Genomic DNA, 27,591 nt, shown 5'->3' with positions numbered 1-27,591 from the left:
GCTGTTTTTAAGCAATGCAACCCAAAGTCTCATTTGTTCTTTCAAAAATTAAGATCTTCTGGGATGCTACTTTGTTGCTGGAGTCTTACTGATCTCTATAGTTTTAGTCACATGATCCAAATTTCAGTTAAAAATGCTAGGATAAGAGATGAACTTCTTTAAAATTTAAACATACTTAACTACAATACTCTTCATTGAAAGAATGGCAAATTGTGAAGGATAACATCCACATAAACAATATGTAGTCTGTGGAAAAAATACAGGTGTTCTTAGGATATTTAGGAGATATAGGGAACTGAGATTTTTATGGCATTTTATGTGCATTCCATTAGTCAGTGCATAAAAATCTTAAGGAGGATTTGTGTATTCGAGCTATGGTGTGATGTGGGTCACAGTAGAAAAGATGTTATCTCATAGAATCATGCAATAGTTTTGTTTTGGAAAGGATCTTTAAAGGTCGTCTAGTCCAAGCATCTCCTTGTAACTTCGTTAGGTTGCTCCTGTTGCTGTCTGTGAAGGAACGATTCAGGATTTATTAAGATTTAATATTGCTAGAGTAAATAATTTACACTTTAAGACAAGAAAGAATGCTTAGAGCAAGGAAATTGTAATTGGGACAGGAGAAGAAAAGAAAGTGTGATTTCATCGGAATGAGTAAATTGGTTTTTGTTCCTGGATATGGGTAGTATCCAGCTGACTGTTACTGGTGTTAAACCAATGTTGTAAGGTCTGCTTTCCAATATTTCTATCTGCTGTAGGGTCTGCTTTTCTCTTATTTCTGCTAAGCTCTGTTCTGTGTTCAACCACATATGAAGTGACAATGGTCTGTGAATTCTGCTTATTTCTGTTTGTGATTAAACTGAATAAACCTTTTATTGGGTTGTTTGGTTGTTGTTTTCACCTGGTGGTAAACAGTTGCTCAGGGCCTTTTTTAATAGCTCTTATAAAAAGGTATTTAGAATAAAAATTTCTTTCATCTACAGGTAGTTCCCATGAACTTCTGATATTTAGAGTGTAAACTCTGTAGCAGTACACTAGCAAAAGAGCATCCAAGAAAAAAACCCTGGCTAATCAGGTTTCAATATTGAAATGTAGAGAGATGTTAAGAGTTTACACATGGCAGAAAAAAGTACATTAGCTTCTTTATTGCTGACATCTTAGTTCTCAGTTCAGGTAAGAATATTTAATGGGTTAAAAAGGCCTCTGAAGTCTTCCAAGATAATAATTTACAAACTCAAACTCAAGTGTAACATGACTTATATTCTAATAGCTGCAGTTTAAATAAAGCAAAGCATTTAAATGTGCTTACACTGATATGCCATGTGCAACTGAATTATGTGGGACTACTCAGATGTATGATGTTGCTCTCATGCTTAAATGACTTGCTGGATTGTAACTAGAAGATGAAATACACTTTCATGTTTGGGTCCTAAATGTAACTTGAAGGTTTTTTTGTACCTGTGCATATAGTTCATTTTAACTGCCAACTGTACTTTTGATCTGAAATTGGAATTGTGGTCTGTGTTCTTCTTGTCCATATGTCACAGCTATTTGTGCATAAAATCAGGTTGTATTTTTTTACTTAATAAATACCCTAAAATGCTGTAGCCATGAGAACCTGTGCGTAAGCTCTTTGTGTTTGGAGATGAGTTTAAGAAATTCTTCAGCTATCTGCTAAGTAGAATGCAATATTTGGAAAGAGGTGTAGAATACAGAAAAATGTGGGCAAGTTAGTATTAAACTGTGGAAACATTTCATACAGAAAGAATGCATTTCTATCAGTAAATTGTCTGTTTCCCCCAGCAATTATAGTAAGTGCAGAGCCTTTTTAAAAATCTACTACTGCTTCTCTCTGTAAAGAATCATTCTGAGTGAAGCCTTGGCACTTAGAAAATGCTGGCATTAGCAGTATTTATTTTTTTTTGAAGAACAGGTGAATTCAACAATGCCCTTGTTTGGTGACCAGAATATTTAGAGCTGCAGTGAAGTCAAGTTTGGCTCAGGACAGCACCTTACTGCCTTGTTTATCACAGACAAATCCCTTGGGCAAATCTGATCTATCACTGATAGTGATAGAAGTGAACTTGATAATCAGTGTGACCTTCAGAGGAAAGCCTTCTGTTCTGAAAGTTTTCGTTTATATGAAGACTAAAAGAATAGAGATTTTTCCCCTTGATTTTTTTTTTTTTTTAATATTTGCATGTCGTTTTAGGACAAAAAAAATCTGCTTTATTGCAGCAGATTTGTCATCATCTCTCCTTGTTCATTTAATGTGATAGGAATGCTGGGGATGTGAGGGCAAAACAGCTTTGTAAATAAAAGCTCTGTGTGTGTACAAATGAACAATCTTCAGCTTTTCCTAAGCTTTGAGGATTTTGACTTCCAGGTCTTAAAGTGCTTCTGGCACAGTTTTGATGTCATTTCCTTGCAGGCAAAGCCAGGTTACAGATGTACACTTCAGAAACATTTCCTATTTTATTCCTGTTTTGTTGCCACGTGTAGTCTTCAGGTTTTAAGTCTCCTGTATACAGCTTTTCCTATATCCTCATCAAAACAGTATAGTTTTGCTGATGTTAGAACCCTACAAATATTTTCATGTAAAATGAAAGGTCTGGGATATTGGTTATGTATCTTACTTGAATTTTATCACAGTATTGAATACTTGGCTAAACAGGAAATTTTGGCCTTAATAGAAACACAGTCTTCTAATTTTTGAGTGCATGCTTACTGGTTGATTTTTCTCTGAATAATTTGTTTTTCTTCTTCTGAGCACTGTCTGTGTAAACTTTATTTTCACTTGGATTTTATTCTTATATATTGGTAAATAAAGTACTTGTAAGACAAATCTGGAAGTGGTGGCTGATAGTATTGAAATTAGGAAGATCAGAAATTTGAAAGCTTTAAATAATGATATTTTTAATTCTTTTTGAGTACAAGGACTAAAAGTTAGGGGTGATAGTGTGATAATTCCATGTGTTCAAATTTCTTTAAGCTGTATAGGACTGAATTAACTCATGATTTTAAGATGTTTGTGGTATAGTTATCAGTGAAATAGTATGACAAAAGGGCAGTGGGATCATGTAATAATTCTTACACATTACTGCAGATGACAATACCAAATTATTTGAACTGTAAAAAAAAAAAAAAAGTGGCAGTTTCCTGAACTTCACCATGGATATGAAAGAGGCAGTGTGTGTGTCGTCTTTTTTTTTTTTTTCTCTATTTCAGGAATGGTCTAATTGATACACTTAGTGGTCTGTTGTTTTTTACATTACTGTTATTCAAGCCTCCCTTTGGTTTTGGAGTGTCAGTAAATAATACCATTGGGACTGTTTTACACACAGCATCCTTTTCCTAATTTATTCTAACACTTCAACTCAAACACTGACAAATTGTCAGTAGCCACTCCAGTGGCTTTTGAAGAACCTGAACGGGCCTGGTCAGTCTAAACTGTTCTGGTCTAGAGGTTTTTACCCAACAATTTGTTCTTTTTGGTAGTGTCAAGATGGGCTAGGAAAGGAAATATTCCTCTTTGAATCTTGAACTTTTTTCTTCTTTATGGCAGGTATGGTTTGGTAATACTGGCAGTGAATGAAGATGCTGAGGCTTCAAGCTGTAAATGAGAGATGAAAAAATAAATTTAAGGAACAGGGATATTTAGCTGTTACTTGAATCATTTAATATGTTCCCAGTTCTTGGACTTCAGTGGCTTGTACTCTTAAGAATTTCCAGTTTGGATCATGGTGTCTAGGAATGGGATAATTGAGTTATGATAGTAGACGACAATAGCAGAACACTCTTGCTATTAGAAATACTGCAAAACATTACAGTGCCTTTTGTTACAGTGCCTTTTTATGACTTGCTATATCTCCATTCTTTTGTTATCATTTTCTGTTTGCTTTTTGCCCTTTTTGTGTTTCTGGTGAAACTACATTGTTATGCATAGCTGTGCTGGAGTAGCTGCATTGCGCTGTATATTCTTTCTGACATGAGCATTTTGGTTGGAATTCATTCTCACTTGTTTGCCTTCTTTCAAAAAAGTTGACTCTTACTGCATCTCATAGGTTTATAAAATGAAACAAGGTCTTTTTTCCTTCTTCTGTCTGTATAGACTGCAAGTTCCTTGGATCTTCCAGTTAATTTTTACAGTGCTTGTTTCAATGAGGCTTTGAATTTTGGCTTGAGTTTGCAGGAGTTTGTGTGCCATTAACAAAGCAATTGTCGACTCTCTGGGTCTGAAATGAATGTCTTCCAACACTTTTAAGTAAGAAATCTTTGGAGAAAGAAGTATAACCAGAAAGGTGTTGAACTATAAACCAGCATGGGCATGTTTTCTGCTTATTAATGCTTTCAAATAAAGATCTTGGCTTTTTCATTCTCCTACTACTCAGACAGCAGCACATGAATTTATGCAGTTACCTCATTGGTTTTCATATTGCCATTTTGGTTGTCTACGCAGGTTTTCATAGTGATTGGGCTGCTTGTACTTCGACAATTGACATTGTTGGTTTCTTGTGTCTTATGTTTTCCCACCTCTAATTGGTAGTACAAATATTTAGAAAGAAGCAAGAATTCTGTCTGGACCAATAAATAGTATTTTAATTGTGTTCTCAGTGTGCCAGTCATGTTTGGATTCTGATGAGTGACAGGTACTTGTGGATGCAGGTTGTATCTCCTCTCAAAATCAGTATAGTGATTTTTCTATTCACAGCAGTGGTTCTAACGTTTCTGGAAAGAAGTTATTTTCTTCAGTAACAAACCATAGAGCAAAATGAAAACAATTCCATAGAGAAATCTTGAAATTACCTCACTGTCTTTCAAATTCATGCAGGAACAATTTGTTAGAGAGATGAATTATCTTTCACAATGTCCAGAGGCTGTCTTTTTCAAAAATCAGATTACATATATCTCCTTTGGAGAGAATTTGAACCTCAGCCAGTGTGTATTTATATTGAGAGCAGCAGCTCCTAGTTTAATCTTACAGCAGATTTAGTTGTCTGCAGGAAAGATAGATGGGAGCAGAAAAAGGTGTTTTACCAAAAGTGAGATGTTGTTGCAGGAAGGATATTAACTTAAAATTAACTTAGACTTCCAGAAGGCTTTGGGAGGCTTTAGCCGTTCTCTCCTAAATCCTGCCTACCCCACCATATACACTCATGAAAAAGAACCCTTCACAAGAAAACAAGCAATATATTTTGCCATTATAGTATGGGGGAGACATTCAGAAAGGCTGTCAGCTCCTAGCAAGAAGAAATAATTTAAAGTATAAGTAATGTTTAAAAACGAAAACAACCTAGTGCCTGTGGACCAGCCATCAAGAGGTCAGAGTTCATAGGTGTCTAGCAGAGATGCAGTGATTTAGTGCTTTCTGCTGTGAAACAAAGTTGCTAATTGTAATCACTGCTGCGTATTAGTTACAGAGAGAAAGGAAGGGCAAGTGGGGAAAGATTGAAACAATTCATACTTGTACACTCACAGTCACCAACTTGTTTACCTTCGGGGTTTTTTTGCCGTCTCTCATTTGTGTCCATGCATAGATGTTCTTGCCTAACACTTAGAGTTTTGGAATTTCTCTGTACTTTCTTTACTGTTTCAGCTATCTGTCTTTTCTTACTTCCTTTGTAAATTAATGTTATAAACTATCTTACATGTATGGATAGTTTCTTTTTTACTCCTGTCAATCCTCTTACTGAAACACAACACAGATGTCAGTTGCATCTCCAAGAGCAAGTATTCCGGTGGCTAAATTGTGTGTTAGTCCTTCATTAAACTAGACCTATGTCTGTATTTCTTTTACTTTTTCATAGACAGTTTACATCTAGCTGGCCATATATTGCTGTTTCTGAAAGTCTACATTCAGAAACATCAGCTGTAGTTTTCGGTAGTTAGATGCCACTGAACCATGTCAGAACTCGGTTGTATAGCCTCCAATCGCTTTTAAATGGTTTCACTGGCGAAAAGCTTTTTCATTACTTCATTCAGCCCATGACTGCGTGTTCTGTTTTATTTTAGTCATTCTTCTGATCCTTGGGATGATCTCTGACATGTTGTTTGTTAGTGTTAATTGATTTGGGGTATCCTAGTGTATACTGTCAGTTTTTCACTCAGTAGGCACTAACTTCTGAAAATATTGCCACATTTGCACAATTAGACTTCCAGCCTGTTTAAGTGGAAAAGTTCCACAGATCAGGCTCAAGTTGAAGTAATCAAATGCCTTTTTTCTATTCAGTAACAGTCTGTGTAATTTGGTGGCTTGCTCTGTATTCTGTAGTTCAAGTAAGGGTTGCAACCATGATGCTTGTTACAACATGCAGGGCATAATGTTACTTGGAGAATTGTTCCAGGGAAGTGGAATACGGGGGATATTTCTCAGCTTAGTTCAAACAAGTGCCTGTGACTTCAGTGTGGTTCGTATAAGCAGCTTATCGTAGTGGAAGGAACACAACTTGGACATTGTTTAAAAAGGATTATCAAACTACATACTGTTAAAGTACAAAGTTTCAGGTGGGGGATGGTTTTCTTAACAAGATGGTCAACTACTTGTCCGAATTCCTTGGAAAAGTAAGTTGTTGTATTTTACAAGGGTGTATGGAGTTACATGAACTGTCCTTTGTGAACGATTTAAGACTTGTCTTCACTTGAACCTTCAAGCAGATGAATTAGTAACTAGCAAAACAGTAGAATTTATCTTCATGTGTATCAGAAGGTGTTCTAGCTTTGCTGTCTGGTTAGCACAATTTGAGGGACAAATGAAGGGGCAAAGAGATTTCACGCATTCCAGTGATGTATCTGTGGTTGTCCATGGTCCAGTATACTAATTACTCTGCTTTTCTTTACCCCTCTGTTTTCCAGTTGTGTTTATTTTCCAGGAGTTTAGCTACTGACTCTTTGGCATGCCCCATTCATTATTTCAGTTTTGTCTAATGCTGCAGTCCTTTAAATTTCAACACTCTTATGTTTTATCCAAGATCTTTTTGCTTATGTTGATTTTTTGTTTTCCCCCTAGTTCCTGTACAGTATCCTTGCTTTTCTGTCTGCAAACTGCAACTTTAGTTTTATGTCACTTGCTGTAGAGCCTGTCCTTCAGTTTGACCTGCATAAAATTAGTATTTCAGAAGTCATGGTTTAAATACACCCCAGAGATGCTTAGATGTGTTCCCTCCATATTTGAAACTAATGGAAGTCACTGTTACAGAGATGGTGAACCAAGAATCATCTTGGGTTAAAACTGAGGTTTACTTAACTAATTATTGTGACAGTTGCAGTGTCAAATGATGTTTCAGAGTTACCATGTCTGAAGAAAATGTTGCAATCCTAATCTTTTTACAGGACACTGCTGCTATCAGACTGTTCAGAACTGTCCTTGAAGAAAAACATCAGTGAGTGGTTTACATTTGCTACTAGACTTCATGATGAAAGTTCATTTTCTTAGTTTGGCTTTAATAGGAATGGGAAGAATGTCTCCTTTGATATGTCTGTGCATTGTTCAAGCATACTGAAAGTTGAGACTTCTAGAGTAGAGGACTGATGTGGTCTCCTGCTATGAGACTGCAGTTTTCCAACATGACTGGAGAAATCTGTGGCAGGGTTAAGAAGGGCAAGGGGAAAGGTAGTAAAATTATTTAGAGAATAAGGATCATAGGTGGAAGGCTCCTGTTTAGGAAGATGACCAAAGAAATAGAGGACCAAGTTAAACTATGTTCAGAATCTGTTGCTTTCTTGCACAGCACACAAGCAGACTGTTCTGGGTCATACTTTTCTCTGTAGCATTATTACATAAAGTCGTGCTGTAACTTGGTTTTCTGCGCTGCTATGGGTTAATCTGATTTGCGTACAGAGTTATATGCTTAGCTAGAGGTGTCATTTCAACTTAATCACAATGAGGTGCACAAACCACCTCATGAAAGAATGAAGAACATACTAGTGATTTAAGTAGACACTGATGTGTGAAAGATGTTTATGTAGATATGGACTCAAAAACAGGTCTAAAAGATATTTTTAGTGGGAAGAAGGCACAGCTTTATTGATGTCAGCCTTTTTGTGTGTGTGTGTCTTTTAAAACTAAGACTTTTTTTAATAACTAAGACTTTAAATTCCCAAGGTTTTAGCCACATGCAAGGAAGTGGGGGGAGAAGTAGCAAATAGGCTCTAGTTCGTAAGAATTCACGAACTGTTGATATTAGATTCAAATTTTTCTGAACAAGAATTGAAATCCTGGAAAAACTGAAGGCTTGGCATGTTTACCCTATCCACAAATAAACTATGCTTTTGCTTCAGACACAAAGAGGATTTTTGAAAAGCTGGCTTGCTCTCCTATGGGTTGAAACTGGTGTTCTTATGGAAGTATGCTTTAGGTAGAGCGTTAGAAGGAAGGTAAATGCAGGCTGTTACTGCAGTTTTCAGAAGGTGACTGCTTTATGCTATGGGCTGTAAATAATTTCCTAAGTAGAAGCTACACGACTGTGTTGTGATTATCCTTCTGTCTGGTTGTATTCACATCTGTGGTGGGCAGTTCACATACCTGATGTGTCAGCATCTCACCTAAGGGGCTTAATTTAGACTAGCAACAGCTTTAAAGTTACCTTCTGGGAAGGGGTTTTCAATGGAAAGTGGGCTTTTTTAAGTTTAAAAGTGTGCTAGCAGTTCTGTATGAGTTGCTAGAGCTGCACATGATCTGTCTGTATTTTTAATTGTGGTTTATATGAGAAACTACTGAGACACAAAGAGCTTACTAAGCACAGCTGTCTGGATATTGTATACCTAGTAATGTGAGAGATTAGAAGGAAAAATATCTTTTTTATTCCAAATTTGACAGTGCCTTGTGGTCAGTTTAACTGTGTCCTGTTCTTAATGCTTTTCTGTTTTGGTTTGAACACAGTATTAATGTAAAAGACTTCACAAAAATTTGCCTGGGCATTTTCTGCTTTCTGAGCTTTAAATTAAGGGGAAATAATTTAATATCTGCATTCTATATCTATTTCTTCAACAGTAAGAATGTGTTAGGCATTAGTTTAAATTCCACTGCTATCATGGAATGAATAAAAAGTCTATAATTCCACAAAATATTTCCCCATTTGGTTTTATGTCAGTATTCTATAATTATTTTCATCACTCTGACTTCAGTGGAGTTGCATGTGAAGATAAAGTGTAAGTTATATTTTTTTTCCTAGCAACTGCAGTAATGTGAACCTCATGCATGTGCTTAGGATACAAAACCAGTGTACACTTTTTGTTGGCTAGTTACCATTTGTGTGGGCATCAATATTTTGGGTACACTTGAGAAGAGACAGAACTAAAGAGCAGGGGTTAGGGTGAGAGGAAGCAGAGGTGTACTGCTGCTGACATCTCTCTACACAGCTGAAGTATGTGTGGATTTTGTGTTTGTTAACAGTGCATGTGAGCCTAGAGAGTGTATATCTACTCCCTGTGCCTCACATTTAAATCAGTGTTGTGGTGAGATAAAATATAAACATTTCTTGACTGTTTATTCTAACACGTACAAGTATTTTAGAAAGGTCAATAGTGGCTGGAAGAGACAACATGAAAAGCTTTGTTGGATGTATTGTGTCACATCTGGAGCTGTATTACAATAAAAACATTATCAAAAAGCTATGTTATTGCTTAGAAAACTGATCAAATTATTCTACATAGAATAGAAAAGCCTTCTCAACCCTCTAGTGTACTTAACTTTTCTGTCAGTGCAGCTACTTAGTTGGGGCCTCAGGTAAAATCTGTTCAGTCTCTTCTCACACTTAATTTTAGTCCACTGTCTTAAACACATAAAATCTCATAGTCTTGTTCCATTGCCTCATATAACAGTGATTTGCACGATCTTTGATGCTTCCCAGGGCAGAATTTGCAAGTATGTAAAATGTGTGACCTATTTTGTGTGTGTGGGTTGTTTGGGGCTTTTTTACTACTTTTTTTTCTTTTGTTTTTAATAATGAATGCGCAAATAAACTGACGTGGATTAGAAGGGTGGGTTACATGGTTAGGGTGTGAAAGCCATGAAGATAAACCAGTCAGTTTATGCTGCCTATAAATATAATTGTTTTACACTTAAGCATGAATATTTGCTGCATCACCTCCCAGTGATGGGAGCTGGAGGGAGGGGTAGGGTGTGCAGTATATTGGTCTGGCTTGAATAAGGAAGCATGAATTTTACAGTATTTGTGATTTTATTTCCAAACAGATTTCTGTAGACTTGTCAGGGGCAGTTGTCTTTCAGTGACGCATGAATACATTAAGTTTTAAGTAAATCTGCAGCACAGACATCTGAGAAGCTTGCTGTGTAATTGAACTGAAAATCTAAGGATGAGCTTTCAAAAGATGGCTGAGCCAAACTAATGGCTTGCTGCTGCCTAAAGGGACAGCTGCTCTGTTCCTTCCAAGTCCTGCTCCTAGTTACCCAGTGTTGCCTCTTCCTAGCATCATCTTGATCATTCAGATCAGTTTGTCTGTTAGAAAGAAAAAAAAACACCAAACAAACAAAACCCCCAAACTTCCTTCTCCAAAAAAGGAACCTAATCAGTTCGCTTTTGTGTTTCCTCATCGCTATTGGAAAAGCAGGGAGTGAGCAGGACTTCCTGGCTAGCAGGTAGGGATCTAGGTAATGCCACTGTCCTGGAAACACCGAGTTCTTTGATTGTCACAGTAATCACAGGGAATGCAGCTATTCAGATATGTTCCAGTTAACGAGTCCTCTTTCAAACTAATTTCAGATGTGTTTAAACTAGAGGCTTTTATCAGAACCATGAATGATAGTGGAATACAAGTTCTTCAACTAAAACAGCTGAAAATACTACAAAGATATGAGAAGTGCAGTTTGGCTTGTAGCAGTGTCCTTATTTAAATTAGATGAAAGCAATGACTGGAGAGAGACACAGAAAAATCAGCTTTGTATCTGTGTCTTTGTCATCTTAACATTACTTGAGCTATTCAGTAGCTTCCAATAGCATGCTTGAACAAGATGTATTTAAGAAATCTCTTAATAATCCTTTTTTTTGTTCTTGTTTTTAGAACTGAAGGAAAGTCATCATGGGAGCGTTTTTAGACAAGCCAAAGATGGAGAAGCATAATGCCCAGGGGCAAGGGAATGGGCTTCGTTATGGTCTGAGTAGCATGCAAGGTTGGCGAGTTGAAATGGAGGATGCACATACGGCTGTTATTGGTTTGCCAAATGGACTTGATGGATGGTCATTTTTTGCTGTATATGATGGGCACGCTGGATCACAGGTTGCCAAGTACTGCTGTGAGCATTTATTAGATCATATCACGAGCAACCAGGATTTTAAAGGGCCAGATGGGCCACCGTCTGTGGAAAGTGTAAAGAGCGGCATCAGAACAGGTTTTCTGCAAATTGATGAACACATGAGAGTCATCTCTGAGAAGAAACATGGTGCAGACAGAAGTGGGTCAACAGCTGTGGGTGTCATGATTTCTCCCCAACATACATATTTCATCAACTGTGGAGACTCGAGAGGTTTACTTTGTAGAAACAGGAAGGTTCATTTCTTCACACAGGATCACAAACCAAGTAATCCACTGGAGAAAGAGCGTATACAGAATGCAGGTGGCTCTGTAATGATTCAGCGTGTGAATGGCTCTCTTGCTGTTTCAAGGGCACTTGGGGACTTTGATTACAAATGTGTCCATGGGAAAGGTCCTACAGAACAGCTAGTCTCACCTGAGCCTGAAGTTTATGAAATTGAGAGATCAGAAGAAGATGATCAGTTCATCATACTGGCTTGCGATGGTATTTGGGATGTTATGGGCAATGAAGAGCTGTGTGACTTTGTAAGATCCAGACTTGAAGTCACTGATGACCTTGAGAAAGTTTGCAATGAGATAGTTGACACCTGCTTGTACAAGGTAGACAGACTTCAGAGAAGAAGTTTACTGTGTTGCCTCTATTATTATAAGTTTTTAAACAAGTTAAGATTCCAGTCTATAAGTACCCAATGGTTTGCATTTATGTAACATTGACAGTAATTACCACAATTCCCACAGAAACAGTGATAGAGGGGGAAGGAACATAGAACAGAAGTATGGCTCTAAGTGGTTTTGGTTAATGAAGAGTTTAAATCGCATGCAGATATGCTGTGATCACTGGGAAGTTGATGGGAATTTGAGCGAGCCAAGGACAATAATGTCCTTTCCTGTTTGACAACATACTTTACAAAACCTTAAGACTTAATCAGGCTAGAGACTATTGTTTACCTTACTAATCTTCCCCTGCTTTCTTGGGTGTATATTAGTAACATTACTGTCATAATTACGCCAAAAAGAAATGCAGAACGAATGAACTGTGACTTCGTATTTTGCAGTTTAATATTTCTTCTTGACTACATGAAGATCTGACTTTCTAAGTTTGTGTTTATTCTGGTTTAATTTCTGTATTTCTTATTCAGTGTTGTGTGATACAGCTCTGAAACAAGCTCAAGCAGGAAAAGATGGGACTTTTGTTTAACTGATCTGTGTAATTTTGTCTACTTCTACTGTGTATATTAAGTTACAGGATGGTACAGAGAGTTGAAGTAGTGGGTTTCATAGCTTGACAGTTTTCCAAAGGTAAACTGTAAGTCATAATGTAAAAAAAACCATTATTTTATATTAGAGAGGCAGGACACAATCTCTGCTCTTACCACATGGCTAACAAAATAGTTTTTCGTTTTCGAAGAATGTAATTGCTTTCCAGCACTCTGGCAGATTGAGAAAACGTTTTTGTTAACAAATTTTGTCTGGTAATCCTGAAAACAAATATGAGGGAAGGAACAGTGGCTTATGGACTTATTTGTGGTAATCAACTGTGAACACCTCATACATCCATATACTCTTGTTTTAAACACTCTCTTGTTCTTGATGACTTCAGTGGATTTAATTGGTGTTGAAAGTGAAGCATATGGATGTACCTTCATACGGGTATTGAAAGTAAATTAACCAGCTACTTTTTATGAGCAGAGTGTGTGTTTTAGTGTATTCAAGAATTAGGGTTCAGTTTAGTTAGAGTTCTAAATGTTTCCATTTCAAAGAATTCTTTTGTGAAGGCTAGGCCCCTTCCATCTGGTCTTTTAACAGATCCTCTCACTTGTAATTTTTTTTTTGTTTTAAAATTAAGCGGGGGAGGGAACCTAATAGCTGTGATTTTAGGTGGGAGCACTGTCTGAATTCAGCACCTCCCTGCTTAGTGCTTTTGAGCAGTAATGTTTTTTTTTTTTACCCAGCTACTATTCAGCTCTTTTCCCAAAATGATTGGATAGTACTTAAGATAAAACACAACATTGTAAGTAACATTACTCCGTAGTTAATGTTTGTTTTTAAAAGACAATGGGCTGTCTGTAATAGCCTCAGTGTAGTCTTCAGACCATAAAAGAGGAAAGAACAAAGTGGCTTAAAAGTTGTATTGAGTGAATGGGCAGACTTGTGGAGCTCTGTATGAGGGTGGGGGGAAATTAAGATAAATGGTAGTATTATTCCATGGTATTAGAATACAGTTTTACCACTTTGTGACTTGAGATTTTTTTTTTTATGTATGTAAAATTCTTTATGTGTTTAGCCTAGTGTGTATGCATTCTCAAATAATTTTTTCTTTTCCACCAGGGAAGTCGAGACAACATGAGTGTGATATTGATCTGTTTTCCGAATGCACCAAAGGTATCGCCAGAGGCGGTGAAAAGAGAGGCAGAGTTGGACAAGTACCTGGAAAGCAGAGTAGAAGGTGGATCATTTAAAAAAAAATAAGTAACGTTGTTTCTAAACAGACCCCTTGGCCCCCTTCCCCTTACAACAACTAAGCTCTTAACACATACAGGCTTTTTACTACACCTTCAAGTGCGATTGGCCATCTAGTGTACGTCTCTGGAAAAAGGCGCTCCTAGAGTCCTGCTATATGTCCTGAAAAAATTCTGCTGTGAAAGTGCCTGAAAATTACTCAGGATGACAGAGAAATAATTTGTACTCAGTTGTCTTTGTGAGTCCTTGACAGAGCTAACTTCTGACCGTAAATCTTAGTTCCTGTTACAGAGAGTTAAATTAAAAAAATAGAATATCTTGTGAAGATGGCCATTGGAGTGCCATTTTTCCATATAGTTATCTACAAATTAGCCATAATATCATCTTATCCGGTTACAGTAGGGTTACTTCTTGATTACTGTCATCTTTAAGGCCTCTGCTAACATGTTCATTTATTTGAAAGTACATCAGAAATCTGTCAAAGCTAATCTTTAAGCATTAATGATGAGCAATAGTTGGGAGCTCATCTCCCTATGACAGAAACCTCAAAATTTTGCTTTAAATTTGTATTTCCTACAAGGCATTTTGGGTCACCTAACTAAAGATGGTATTTGAAATCAATATATTTACAAGATTTCTCATTAAATCTGATTTATAGTGCCTTTTGGTATTTAAATGACCACAGATGTGAGTTTGTTTTTGGAACAATAAGACATGCTGTATGCATTATTTGCATAGGTTAAGTCTGTTTTTTAAGTGGACTGCTCTAGACCTATATGATATGTGTACATACTCCCAGAATCCTTAATGGCATACAGGGAGCTCTTTGCCACTATGGTATCAGTGATTAGTAAGAGGAATATATTGTGCACTTTTCCCTAAAGTTGCATAAAGGTAACACACTGCAGCTTTAGAAAATTGAGAGAGAACTTGCCTACATGGGAATTCAGGGTTCACACAAAGTAATGTGCAATTTTAAAGCACTGCGTAGGTGCTCGTTCAAGTAGTATCACTTTTTTCAAAGGCCTCATTCAGAGGGCCTTGGCAATCTATATCTGTTCTGCCCCTGAACAAATGTCCAGACAAACAAACATTTACGTGTTTGTCAATCTGACACTTGCCTAATAGGAGAAATTGGTGCACAGTGAGCGATAGTGTGGTCTTTCTGACAGCGTAGCAGGAATATCCAAGTGCATGGCAGCACTGCATGAGTTGAATTTCTCCATTTCAAAGCAGGGAGCTGTTTTGCACCAGGCATTTGCAGAGCTTACTACGTATGCCCACTCACAGACCTGGTGAAGAACAAGGATGCTGTAAATTCACACGTTCATTTACAGCATGCTAACTCTCCTAATCTGGGCAAGTCTTACCATCGTATCTTAGATATTTTGTCAGAGTTCAGACAAACTCATGACCTAGAATAAGAAAGTATGTTCAAGTTAAGGCTGCCTCTTCAGCTGGCCTCACTGTATCCCAGGGATATTAGAATGAGGAAAGCTGACATTTCTGTAGAGACACTTTTTGGAAATGAAGAGTCTAAACACCGGAACTGCCTGTGATTATGGTACATACAATGAATTTGGGTATTGGTGCTTTGCATTGATACAAATGCAAAATTTCTGCAATGAGCAGTGTGTGATAATTGCATAGGGGCAGAAGGATTCTATATGTAGTTATAATGCACTTTAATGGGATGATGTGTGAGCAACTTGAGGAAACACATTGTACTTCCCCTCAAGGGTCTTTGCTCTTGTAGAGTTGTCCTCAATATTTGTCTATCATTGCACAAAGATACTATTTAAATAATATGTAATAAACAATATTAAACTCAGCAGTGATTTGTATCAGCTGTGTGCAGTATTTGGCCTTTTAGATCTTACGAGAGAGATTGAGAGGCTGAACTAAAAGCAGAATTTCAAGAATAGGAGTTAACTAACTGTTACATTTAACTTAATTTTCGTGCAGTTAAATTATTTCCTGGTGTAAGTGGATAATGCAGCGTTGGCTAGGAAGGCAGGACTGCCACAGAATCCTAGAACTTTCAACATTACAGTGAATAATCTTGCTGTTATCCTAGGATACTTTTAAGAATGCTAGTGCTTAATTTAAGTCTAATCTTCATCTGAAGGAACTAGAAAATCTAAAGAGTATTTTAGAATTATTTTACTAATCTGTAATATCAGTTCATAGTTAAAATTCATTAAAATGGGAATTTGGTGAAAATGCGTATTTTGTATTTTTATATACTTCAGTACTCGGTACAGTCCAAGAAGTAATGCAATTTAATGCTTACTAATGTGCATTTTTTTCTGGTTGTATTTTTAGTCTCTCAACCCAGAATATATATTTATACTGTTAAGAAGTAGTGGAAATTTTAAGACGGAATAGGGCTTACTGCTGATCATAATCTTGAATACGGAGAGGCAATTCAGATTTTTAAACCCATGATGTTTTCTACTTACCATGCTGCCTAGGACTATCCTTTTACTAATTTTGATGTATCTGTGGTCTGGATTTGTAGCTACAAATAAAACCAGAAGCAACAGCAAGTTTGGAGAAGCATCTTTGTGCTGTTACTTGCAATAAATTAGTGTTATTCCTAAAACACCACGTGAACCTCATGGTAGAAGTAATCAGTTGTTCCAAAATGTATTATTTGCACCAATATGTGTAATTGATGTGTTGGCTCTAAAAGAAACTTGTCTACACCTTCTTTCTGTTCTCTTTTTTTTTTTTTTTTTTTAACACAAAAGCATTCCATAATAGATAATCCTTACGATATTTATATAGAGATAAATAATTCTAAGTTAGCTGTTTGTTTTTTATATTTTCACAAAGTCAAAGCTCTGGCTTTTTCTTAAACTTTCTGTGGAATTCTTATTCAGAATACAAATGAGCAGATATGTTTTGAATCCTTTATTTTAGGGTGGTTAAAGACCTTTTTCCAGTACTCAATGCCATGAAAATGTGTAGAAGGTTTAAAAGTAAAGGCTGGGGGAGGGTTGTAAGATGTATTGAAAGAAGATAATTCAAATAAATTAAACAGCTAGCAGACCGACTCCATTTGTTGTGTCTTCAGTGTTCATTCAGTCTGTATCTATAGTTTTATCAAAATATAAATGTATTCATTTAGTGGACTGTATGTTTCATGTACTGCAGTTACAGGTTGTGAAACTGTGTAGTATAGGTAAACTCTAAATTTCTTATTTTTGTACAGCAGAACTTTAGCACTAGCACAATGTAGAATATACTAGATGTTCAAAACTGCACAATAAAGGAACTTGGCAAACCAAATCTGAGATCTTTGCTTCTTATTCAGATTTAAGAGTGTTAGATTATTTATTTAATAAATACTAGATGGTAATAAGAATTTTGGCTTTAGATTTTGAGGAAATGGCAAGTTTTTGAGGTGTCCATGGCGTGTGGTGTCGCATTCAAAATGTAGGATTTGAAGGCCTGAAGCTTTGTGTTGCAGTTTGGTGCTGGTTGAGGACTAGTGTTTCCACTGTGCCTTGCAAATAATTTACACAGCCTGACTGCAAAATAGAGCTGATGCTTTTTGTAAGCACATACAGCCCTGAAAAACCATTCCATGCACAAAAAGTAATTCACAGTTGTTTGGTTTTTTTCATTTTTGTTTTGTTTTAAACTAAAAAGGACTGAATACATGCTGGTTTTAAAAGCTTATAGTGTGCCTTATCTCACAAATTACAATATGCAGACATGGTGTATGCTCTTCTGGAAGTAATGTTTAGGGCAAGAACTGTCTGATAGAGCATTTTTCAAAAGTGATATTGATGAATTCCAACTGCTGTTCAAGCTGTAAATGCTTTATTACATGAAGAATAGTTTGGCTACATATGTGCATGTATGTGTGTATATATATATATATATGCATGTATGTGCATCTTATTGTATGTGTGCTGCAGTATTTGAAGATCAACAGCCCCAGGTCTAAATAGTTTGTATCTCTTAAAATTTCTGTGAGCTCATCTTTGCAGAGAAACCAATGAGATGCATTTTAAAAACATCTTGTTCTTTAAATTTCCTAAAATTCCTGTTTAAAGAGCGACTCTTCAGAAGTGGCATGGTCTGAAATCTTGAGTTCAAATAAAACTGTGTATTTATGACTTGGAAAAAAAAAACTAACCCCAAAACCAGGCCTAAGACTAAAGTTAAGGAATTAATTTCTTAGCAATCATGACTGTGGCTACAGTTACAGATTCTCTTCACCGGAAGCTGAAGCGGATCAGCTTTAAATAACTGCTCAATATTCACATGTTCCCTAAGTGAGCTGAGGATGGAACTGTCTCTTAGATGTGATGTCCCTGGCTTTTAATTTATATGTAATAGTTCTTAAAACATGCATGTTGCTGGAATGCTGGGAGGTCAAGTATTTGCTAATAGACATACAGTCATGAGAGTTATTTTTACTATGTCTGACCTTTTGTTTCTTGAAAATATGATGTGGTTTATGATGGCAATAATCTTTTATCTTCTGTTGCAGTGCTAAAGCTGATGTTAATATCTGCCTCATGCCCAGGGCATTTTATTGGGAAGATATTACATCTTCTATTATCTAGTGTTTATCAGGAGATCCATTAAAGAATTTTTTCTCACTTTTATTAGGTAGCTGTCTGTTTTTAGAGCCAGTGTGCATGTTAACAGCTAGCAGGATATCTGTCAAATCTATTACAGGTTTTTTCTTACAGAACCAAATTGCCATGTTGAATATGGTCTATCATCTCTTTTTATAATGTATATTAACAAAAATTAAGCTGCCTTTTTATAAAACTGAGTGTTTCAATCTTTTTAAGTTAAATTTGGACTGCACTTACAAAAAAAGTACTTCTGATTCCCAGAGATCATAAAGAAGCAGGGTGAAGGAGTCCCAGACTTAGTCCACGTGATGCGTACGTTAGCAACTGAGAGCATCCCAAACCTCCCGCCGGGAGGTGAATTGGCAAGCAAGTGAGTTCATATCAGTGTAAATATGGGTTTTGATCTAAAATGAAACTGAACTGTGTAAGGCCACTCTTAAAAGTGGGGGGCGGGGGGGGGGAAGAGGGGTACAGGGCAAATGGTGATGATCTGTTCTGCAATTTTACTACTCAGTTGTTGTGATTGAGAAGAACAAGAACAGAGTTAAGTATGAATTATTAAATGTCAAAGTATGGTTTTGGGAAGGACTAAGGCTTTTTTAAGGGTGGCCTGAGTGTGTGGGGTTTTTTGGGGGGGGTGGTTAATTGGGTTTTCTGGGTGGGAGGTTGCATATGAAGATGCAAAAATAATGTACTAACTTCAGTGCATACTTAGATGTATAGTTCTGTACTTAAATGCATATAATGTTTTGCTTGGCAGCTTTTTCTCATCTGTAGCTAAAGCAATGTTATTACTTAAGTTGGCTTTTGTATCTCTGCTTGTGACAAATCTGAAAACTAGATAGAAGTCTATGAAGAGAGAAAAGTGGAAAGTTAAATTTGTAGCTTTATATAGGCTGGCTTTGTCCTTCAGTGTTCAGTGTTGATGCTCTGTGGCTTGTCAAACATACTGAGCCTTTAAGGAGGCAACGTGCTTATCAGCTTGCTTGCACGGCAACCTTTGTGCTTTTTGGTTGAAAATATTGTTCCTGAACCTGTCCTGTGTTTAACATGGATTTTTTACATATGGTAGCCCTATGGAGTGTGACTTTTTTGTATTGTTATGCCAAAGCATGAAGACTCTAGATATGTCATTGGGTAAATGATAACGAACTGTAAAGATGAATTATACAAAACAAAATTGTTCTTTTATAAATTGTTTAACTAGGAAAAGAGGAGATAGCAATTTTATATATAATAGCATCTATATATAGATAGCATCTATAATAGCACATTTGGGATGTGTTACTGTAGTTTGAAGTATCAGATGAGTCAGTTACTGATGAAACACGGAATACAAATCCATTTCTTTTTTATATTTTTTTCTTCTCAGTCTCCATTTGCTAGCAGTGCTATCATGGTTGTGGTGATTTGAGGAATTGAAGAGACTTCCTTGGGATTTTGTGACTTAGGGATGCTAGCTTGAGCGGGGTTTGATAGAAGTATGGATTTAATTGGATATTAGCATAACTAAAAGTACTCTTACCGATTTAGAAGGAAAATAATCTTTTCAAGAAGCCTGCCTTAATTTGAAGTCAAAGATACCTATTTCTGGAAAGATAAGGGAAACTTCCCAGTTTATACATGCAATGTACTTCCTTTGTAATCGCTTGTTTTTATTGCCTTAAGTTCAGCTGCCTCTTCCATGCCCTATAACCATTCACTAGATTCACTACCGTGTTTACAGTGCTGCATGGTCATTCCTGACTTTTCAGTACTATGGGATGATTCTAGTCTGTCATCTGCTTTTTCTTCTAAGGCACTCCTTTGTGATTGCTCTGCATGCATTCGTGAGCAGTTAAGATTGTTTTTTGAAGCTTGTTTTGCATCGCAGTTGTAAGCCTGCTACTTCATTACACTTTGTTCTGCTGAAGGGGATCTGGAAGAAAATTGCTTTTAAAGGCCAATCTGTAATTCCTCTATTTAATCCCCTCTTCCCTTCCTGCTCGTCCTCCAAAGTTATTTCCTTATATGCTGGGTAAGACAAAGACTTCCTTTTCCTTCAGCCTCACTGGAGATTTTTTTGAGTGTCAATTTTCAAGAAAACCTTTTTAACCCTGTGTAAAAAAAAGAAATAAAAAAAATTAAGAATCATGTTGCTTTTTTACACTTTGTTTGCAGTTTATTTATTACTATTTTATCAATGCATTCCCTACCAATATTTCTATCAATATGAGAAAAACTGAGAATCCCAGACACCAAAGTTAATTGCAAACTGTCTTAGATATGCTAAGCATTTTTTTAAAGGTCGGAAAGTGGCAAGATGAATGAATTTTTAAATATTTTTTACCAGAAAAAAATTTTTCTCAGTCAAAGATATAGTATGTAGAAATTGGGGTTGCAGTTTACCTTTTTTTGAGGAAAAATTGGAGGAGAGTATTTGACATATTATTGTCAGAGTATTGCTTCAGAAATAATTTTTACATTTCAGACTAATACAAATAAAAATGTACTTCAGAATGCCTTTTTTGTGCATCCAGAAAATTACTGTGCCATAATAGGTGAAATATCACTTTAGCATTCATCAGACACACAAACGACCATGACATCCATTGTCCGTCAAGTTTTCTGTTGTCTGTTTTCAGAGGAAAGAGACAGTGCAACACCAAGCAGCATTGCAGCCTCCTCTGAATGTCAGGTTATCTGCTCTTGTGGTATTCAGCCTTGTTTTTCTTGGAACTAAATGTTTTAAAGGGTATGGTAGCTGTTCAGTGTTTCATGACACTTGGTGCTAACTTGCAGTGAACTTGATTCTGTAAATTTAAAAGCCTTTTAAATTTGCTTTTGAAATTGAAGTTGTACTTGTGGAATTTGACTTTTAAAAATACACAACCTTAAAATCTCATGGTAGGTTGGTTGTTTTTTTCTTTTTTCTCTAGACGGAGTGTGATTGAAGCTGTTTATAACAGACTGAACCCTTACAGGAATGATGACACTGTAAGTATCCTTTGTTTTGTGTTATCTTTCCATCTATGCCAATTATTTTAGCTGTTTTGTAAATAAACGTATTTCTGGTTTTCAGTAAAAGACTCCTTTCCCCAAAGAAACAACACTAAGAACCTGTTATACTCTTTGGACTATGCTTTCTATTCACTTTCTGCTGCCTTCTGTTGATCATAGTCTCAAAACTCCACTATGGTTGATTAGTTTGTCCTTTGGAATTTTTCAGTATTTGAATCGTGCCTGGGTTTCCAAATGTTTTGCTGCTAAGTGTTGCAAGGAGTCATCTATATTCTTTTTTCCCCCCTCTTATAGGAGATATTTTCCCCCAGATACAAGAATAAAAAAGGCTATACTTGTAGTTAAACAGATATGCAACTATAAGCTTTAAGGATATTTTAACTTTCAAAATGGACTGTGTAAGCACTTGTAAGCATTCTTACAGCAAGCATGCAGTTTAGATTCTTGTATGTCAGTGATCAGAGTGACATGAATTCACTGTCAGTGGGGAAAAAAACCCCAAACCTCTAAAACATGAACAGTGATCCCAATTGTTATATCACTGGAAACAATGCTCTGTCACCAAAAGTACTTCATAAAGGAGTTAATTTTCACTGAGAGGTAAAACCTATTTATGTATGTGCTTAGATGTGACACATGAAATGCATTCAGACAGGGAGAACTGTGTGTTGGCCTTAGAACTGGGTGCTAGTTTATTTGGTAGTGCTCATTATATCTTTGGATTAAATTTCGAAAATAGTGGCTGAAAGAGGATGCTTTACCTTCAAAATATGTTCTGTAGTGTGTTCCTATTCTACAAATGTATCATACACAAACTTCTTTGTCTTGTGATGATGTTGGCAACTTGGGTACAGCAATTTGCATACTGAATCGTGGGCACACAGTTCCTGCATCTTTACTCACTACTGCTTTTCTTTTTCATCCTTGCACTTGAAACAAACTAAGCCATTTTGGTCTTTGATAAAATTGCTCTCCTTTGCTACTTCTGGTCTTGAAACAAAAACTGGAGGTGGTACTTTTGCAAAGGGTGATTTTAGTGATTTTGTTGTGTTTTTTTACTACACCTCCGTGCCAACTGTTCTTTATGGTTCGTAATGAATTCTCTGTGCAAGTTTGAATAAAGGGTGCAGAACTTTAGTGTTAAGGAACTGTCATGTGTGGCATTGCTAGAGACTTAATTAGCCCCTTTTCTCTCAAAGGAATCAGTAAGGCACTGCTTTTATAGAAGAGTAATATTTCTACCTCTTGCAGTCATGGCAATGATAGGGAAGTGTAGTTGTGGTAGCACCAGCATGCATGTTGCTAAAGCCCATTGTGGGCCTTAGTTACTTAAGGGAAGGTAGCAGGTAATGCTGAAGCAACCAAAGATTGCTGTACAGAAGCAGTTTGTTCTCATGCCTGCACTACTTGCTTAGCTGTTGCTTCTGCTGAGCTGTGGTCCCACTACTTGGTCATGGTATTTACCTGCATGCCTAACTGATAAAGCAGTTACGGAAGAAGAATCTGAGTAAGAGAAAAGGAAACAGACATGACACAGTCAAATGGATCAGAAACCACTGGAATTAAATGTTTGATTTGTACTAGGATTTTTTATTTTTATTTTTTACCTGATAGCAAGAACCAGCTAAACTTTTCAGCAGCATGGTAGTTCCACAAAATCCACTGTTGCCTGTGGGCTGAAGTGGACAAAATTTTAGGTATACTCAGGTGTTGCTTGCCTGGTTCTAATGCCATCTAGTATGGCCATACAGTTACAATTTAGAGTACCCTATGTCTCTGCTTCAAATTTTTCTCTTACATGCGTTTTGTCCTTGAGGTTTTATTACCATCCAAAATTAGGGTTTCCTGCAGTTGTCCAAACTGCGTTTTTATAACCTTAAATAGTAAGTGATGAAATTCGTCTAATTTATAATGGGTTGTCAGTTGATGACTGTATTTTCCTAAGCTGTAAGGGAGGACTGAAAATAGAAAAGGTGGTAGTGGTGATAGTAACAAACAGCATGAGGCACATCCTGCTCTTCTAAGGGGAGTGTGTATTTCTTTTGTATTTCTTTTAACTGCTCTGGGAATGCTTTTGAATAATGTCCCTGGGATTTTGTTTTGGGAATTGATCAGACTGTTACAAAATATTTCTTTGGATTTTGAAATGTGTTGGGTACTAATGCTTCATTAATTAAGCATATGTAGGTTTTAGATATTTCTTAAATGCTGTTTTTGAAAGGAGGGAGAAAACAGACTCCTAAAATGATTTAAGTCTTTACTCTTTTCAGTCTGGATTCTCCAGAAACCTCTGTAAATGTGGGCTCTCCAGACCTTAAAGGGTTCCTTTCTTTCTTTCTTTCTTTCTTTAAGGATTCTGCCTCAACTGATGATATGTGGTAAAACTGCTCATCTAGCTGTGGAGTTCACGTTTCACCCTTCAAATGAAAGTGCAGCCCAACCTCAGTGACCCTTCTTAACATCCATCCTGAACCTTAATTAAAGAAGGGAACATGATGTTGGTGAGAGTGACTACAGCAGTACGACGTCTAGCCCAGGAACTGATCTTTTTTGTAAAACAGACTTCTGTAAACGTGATTTCAAACCATAATTCATGTTGTAAATCAGACTCCAGCAATTTATGTTGTATGATTTTTGTTTTTTGTAAAGTGCAATTGTCTTTGTACAAAATGCTCATATTTAATTATGAACTGCTTTAAATCATTATAAAGGTTAGAAGAAATGTTTGGCTTGTGTGATGCAACAGTATATATCCCTTTAAATTCATGTTGTGGTTTTGGCTTGCAAGGAGCAGCAGCCTAGCCAGCTAGGTGCTCAAGAGGTGCACAAAACTGTAAAGATCATTTTTCTTTGTTTTATATGAAAGCTGAACTCATGGGAAATTTACCAGAAATTACAGCGTGTGAATTTGCTTGGCAATGGAAAAATAATGAGTAGTGCACATTCTTCAACAAACGTGTATCGTTTCCTTGGATGCGCTCCTGCTCTCGCATCAAGTTAGAGGGAGGTCTGATTCTGACTTCAGTGGGAGTCATGCCGCATTAATAGTATCATGTTCATACACGTACCAACCTTGGGATTAGAATGCCTTGATTCTTTGCACCTCTTGTTGTTCTTTTCATTAACCCTTACCTGAAACTACTAATCACTGAGCATGAACAGGCAGCTTTCTACATACAGTAGAAGTCTGCAGCATTTTTTACAATCCTGATTGGCTGGGTCTGCTGCTGTTCCAAGTAAAATACTTTGAATTCCATTTTATCAATAAAGCTTGATTTAACAAACAAGAAATTTATCCATAAATGTGTAATTCCTTTTTTCCTGCCTTTGAAAATGTCAGTGCCATTGTAAAGGATATTTTACTTGTGGAAGACTATTTTTATTAATTGGTAGCCCATTTTTAAAATGGGAAGGATTTTGATTATTGCCCGAGACACAGCCATATGCTAGAGGGTGATGTGGGATTAATCTGTTAACCTATTTTTTACAAGCGTGGGTTTTTTCAGGCTTTTCAGTGGTTTTGGTTTTTCCTCCCCACTGAAGATGTGCATTGATTTGAATTTGCCTACTGTTTGATAAAAATACATTTGTCAAAGCCTGACAATCTTTTAACATTTTCTGGTGTGTGTTTTTAATTGACCCACTTACTTAGAATGAGAGACTAGTGGTTAAACTTGTGATTTGAGATATAGCATGTTGACAATATTTAACTGTTCGTTGTTTAAAATTCTAATTTAAAATTTTATAAGATAATAAACTAATTTTAAGCTTAGCTTTCTCCCATTGAGCATATGGAAAATTAAGTTTTCGAGTCAATCGTGTTTGCAAAACTGCTGTTTTGTGCACCTTGTATTGTCTTTTTGGTTGAGAATATTGTATTTAATATGTAGTTTACTCATTTAGTAGGCAGATTCCCCAAAAAGGAAAAATCAGTAAAACAAGTAGATTGTAACATTTACCGCAGTTAAACAGAATCAGAACTTGGTGTATAATTACTTTTTGATAGGAAAATATAGTACAATGCATTTTGCTATATTTGTCTTTCCCTAACTTTGAAATATACATATTTGTATATATAGCCTTAAAACTAATGCAGAGTTAGGGAACACTGAACAGTGAAAAAGTAACTTATAGTGTCTTGGAACTAAGTATAGTATATACCAGCAAACTTTTCTTTTATCCCTCTTGTCTATGTGGGGTGCTTAAACGTAACTTCATTGTATTCAGTTTGTAATCTGTTCAAGCATGAATGAAGAAAACATAAGCACTATTTGTATTTATAAATTTATAGCAACTTTTGCTTAAAGAACCAGTTCCTTACCTACCTATGAATAAATGCTTAAAATGTCTAATTTTGTTGTAGAGTGCAAAACTATAATAATGTTAAGTTATAGCTTCACAGGCACCTAATTAACAAGCATATTTAATAATACATGGCGTATTAGTGCAAAAAGCTAAGCTTAATTTAGGACTAGGCAGATAAAGTTCTGTCCTTTTTTCATAGAGACTCAAGTTTAGTTTTGGAAACTGCAAAACCTTGAACTGGACTGTGGAACCTTTGAGTTTTAAACTTCTAACAATCAGAAGCAAAACTGGTGTGAAAAGCCATACTTCAAACCATAATCACTTAAACTGTCTCAGTTGAGAAATTATCTCTTTGAAGCCTCTTCTGAGGAGGGTCTCCTAAAGGTTAGAAAAAAATTAATTCTCCTATCGCTACAGGCGATGTAACCGGGTTTGAGGGTAGTGGAAGAAAGGCCATTTCAGGCCTTTCTCTCCCCTGCCTACGTTCAGCATTTTGAGGTCAGAGCAATGAATCTATTTGTATGCATACACTGCCATTTTAGATACAGATTTTGATTACAGAACACACAAGTATGTAAAATATCCTAGAAAAGAGGCAAGCTGTACTTTTCACTGCTCTGAAAAGAAAAAGGCACTTTTGCACCTTTTTGCATCTCCTTCTTGCACCAGAAACTTTCTTTTTTTCAATGCTAAAAACATTAGCACCTCAGGGGCAAGGCAGCAATTTTTTTTAAATTTTATTTGAAGTGTTGTGTGCTATTTATTTCCCTCTTGGAAGAAGATTCCTGTGTAGCAAAAATGAAAATTGTGTGATGTTAAAAATATGTATTTTTTTAAATACATGTTAAAATAGGATGGTCCCAATTTGCTTGTTTTTAAAAGGCAATGACACTTGTAAAGCTCCTTTGCTTAGTATGCTGTGCAACTTTGTTTTCCTCCTTCGCTTGGCAGCTTCACTGGCTTCAGTTTCTGTGAGTTGTGTTACAGTCATTAAATGTTTTCACTGATCCTTCTGGAAGAACACCTGTACTGCTTTATAGACAACTGTTTCAACTAATGCTCACTAATTCAGCATTGAAATAATGTTCAAGACAGAGGCTTCTAAAATGTTTTTTGAAACCAATGTTGGATTAACCAAATGCAATTGCATTAAGTCCCGGATTTGGAAGTCTTTGTAAAGCCGTCATATTGAGAGTTCTCACTATCCATGGTGGGGCAGAAATTTCCAGGTCCCATGCAAGCTATGAAGCCAGGGCCTTTCAGCTGGCTTGCTATTACCTAGCCAGGAGGCAGCACTGCAAAGACCTTGATGTGTGGCCATCATTCATTTTAATCTTCCAGTGGAAGTGAGAATCTGAGAAATTTCATGTGTCGTTAAATGCTGCTGAGTCGCTGCAATCCTAGGTTATGCCATAGCAGCAAGGTGCCTGATGAATATTAAATAGCAATTGAGTAATGGTAGCACTTCCCCTGATCATGCATGCAGGTGCCAAAGATAATCATTTTAACATGTACTTATGACAAACTGACTTCAGCACGTATTAAATTTTGTTGCAAAGCTGCTACTGTCTCAGTGTTATAGGTTAAACTGAGCTCTTTTGCTCTGACTCAAGTAGGTGATTTAACAAAATTGGAGACCAGTTTTCACTTCAGTTGATTCCCTGAGAAGAATCCCATCTTAATTTGATACACTGGGATAGGGTAACTTCCACTTGCATTTAAATTTTTAGTCACTTAGGAACTAAGGATATGGTTTCATGATTGAATGGTACTGGGACTTGGCTATTGCTGTGAGTTTGCCGTGGCTGCCCTTTTTGTGCCAGCACTCATGTTTATGTGTCCATGCAGTTAGGACAAAGACAAAAATCTGTGGTCTTCAGCTGGGTAAGTGGATAACCCAGCTCTGGGATGCTGGCACAACGGCAGGATGCAGAGTGGGTAGATGGGAAAGAGC

The 27,591-nt window shown here is 36.6% G+C and overlaps 1 protein-coding gene across 1 annotated transcript in view; it reads left to right on the top strand.

Moving 5' to 3' along the window:
- PPM1A (protein phosphatase, Mg2+/Mn2+ dependent 1A) overlaps window positions 1-26,705 on the top strand; it is a 29,672-nt gene extending 2,967 nt beyond the window's left edge. Inside the window, exons 2-6 of the mRNA XM_054380691.1 lie at window positions 11,020-11,871; window positions 13,600-13,717; window positions 18,594-18,702; window positions 21,251-21,308; window positions 23,685-26,705. Of these exons, the coding sequence (XP_054236666.1) occupies window positions 11,038-11,871; window positions 13,600-13,717; window positions 18,594-18,702; window positions 21,251-21,308; window positions 23,685-23,714 (1,149 nt within the window). The 5' untranslated portion in view covers window positions 11,020-11,037 and the 3' untranslated portion in view covers window positions 23,715-26,705. The remainder of the gene's footprint in view (window positions 1-11,019; window positions 11,872-13,599; window positions 13,718-18,593; window positions 18,703-21,250; window positions 21,309-23,684) is intronic.
- Window positions 26,706-27,591: the final 886 nt, after the last annotated feature.

Source organism: Indicator indicator, chromosome 4 (genome assembly GCF_027791375.1).
Source record: "Indicator indicator isolate 239-I01 chromosome 4, UM_Iind_1.1, whole genome shotgun sequence".
Taxonomy (NCBI): domain Eukaryota; kingdom Metazoa; phylum Chordata; class Aves; order Piciformes; family Indicatoridae; genus Indicator; species Indicator indicator.
The sequence above is the reverse complement of the archived record's forward strand: the minus strand, read 5'-3'. Positions and strand labels throughout refer to the sequence as shown.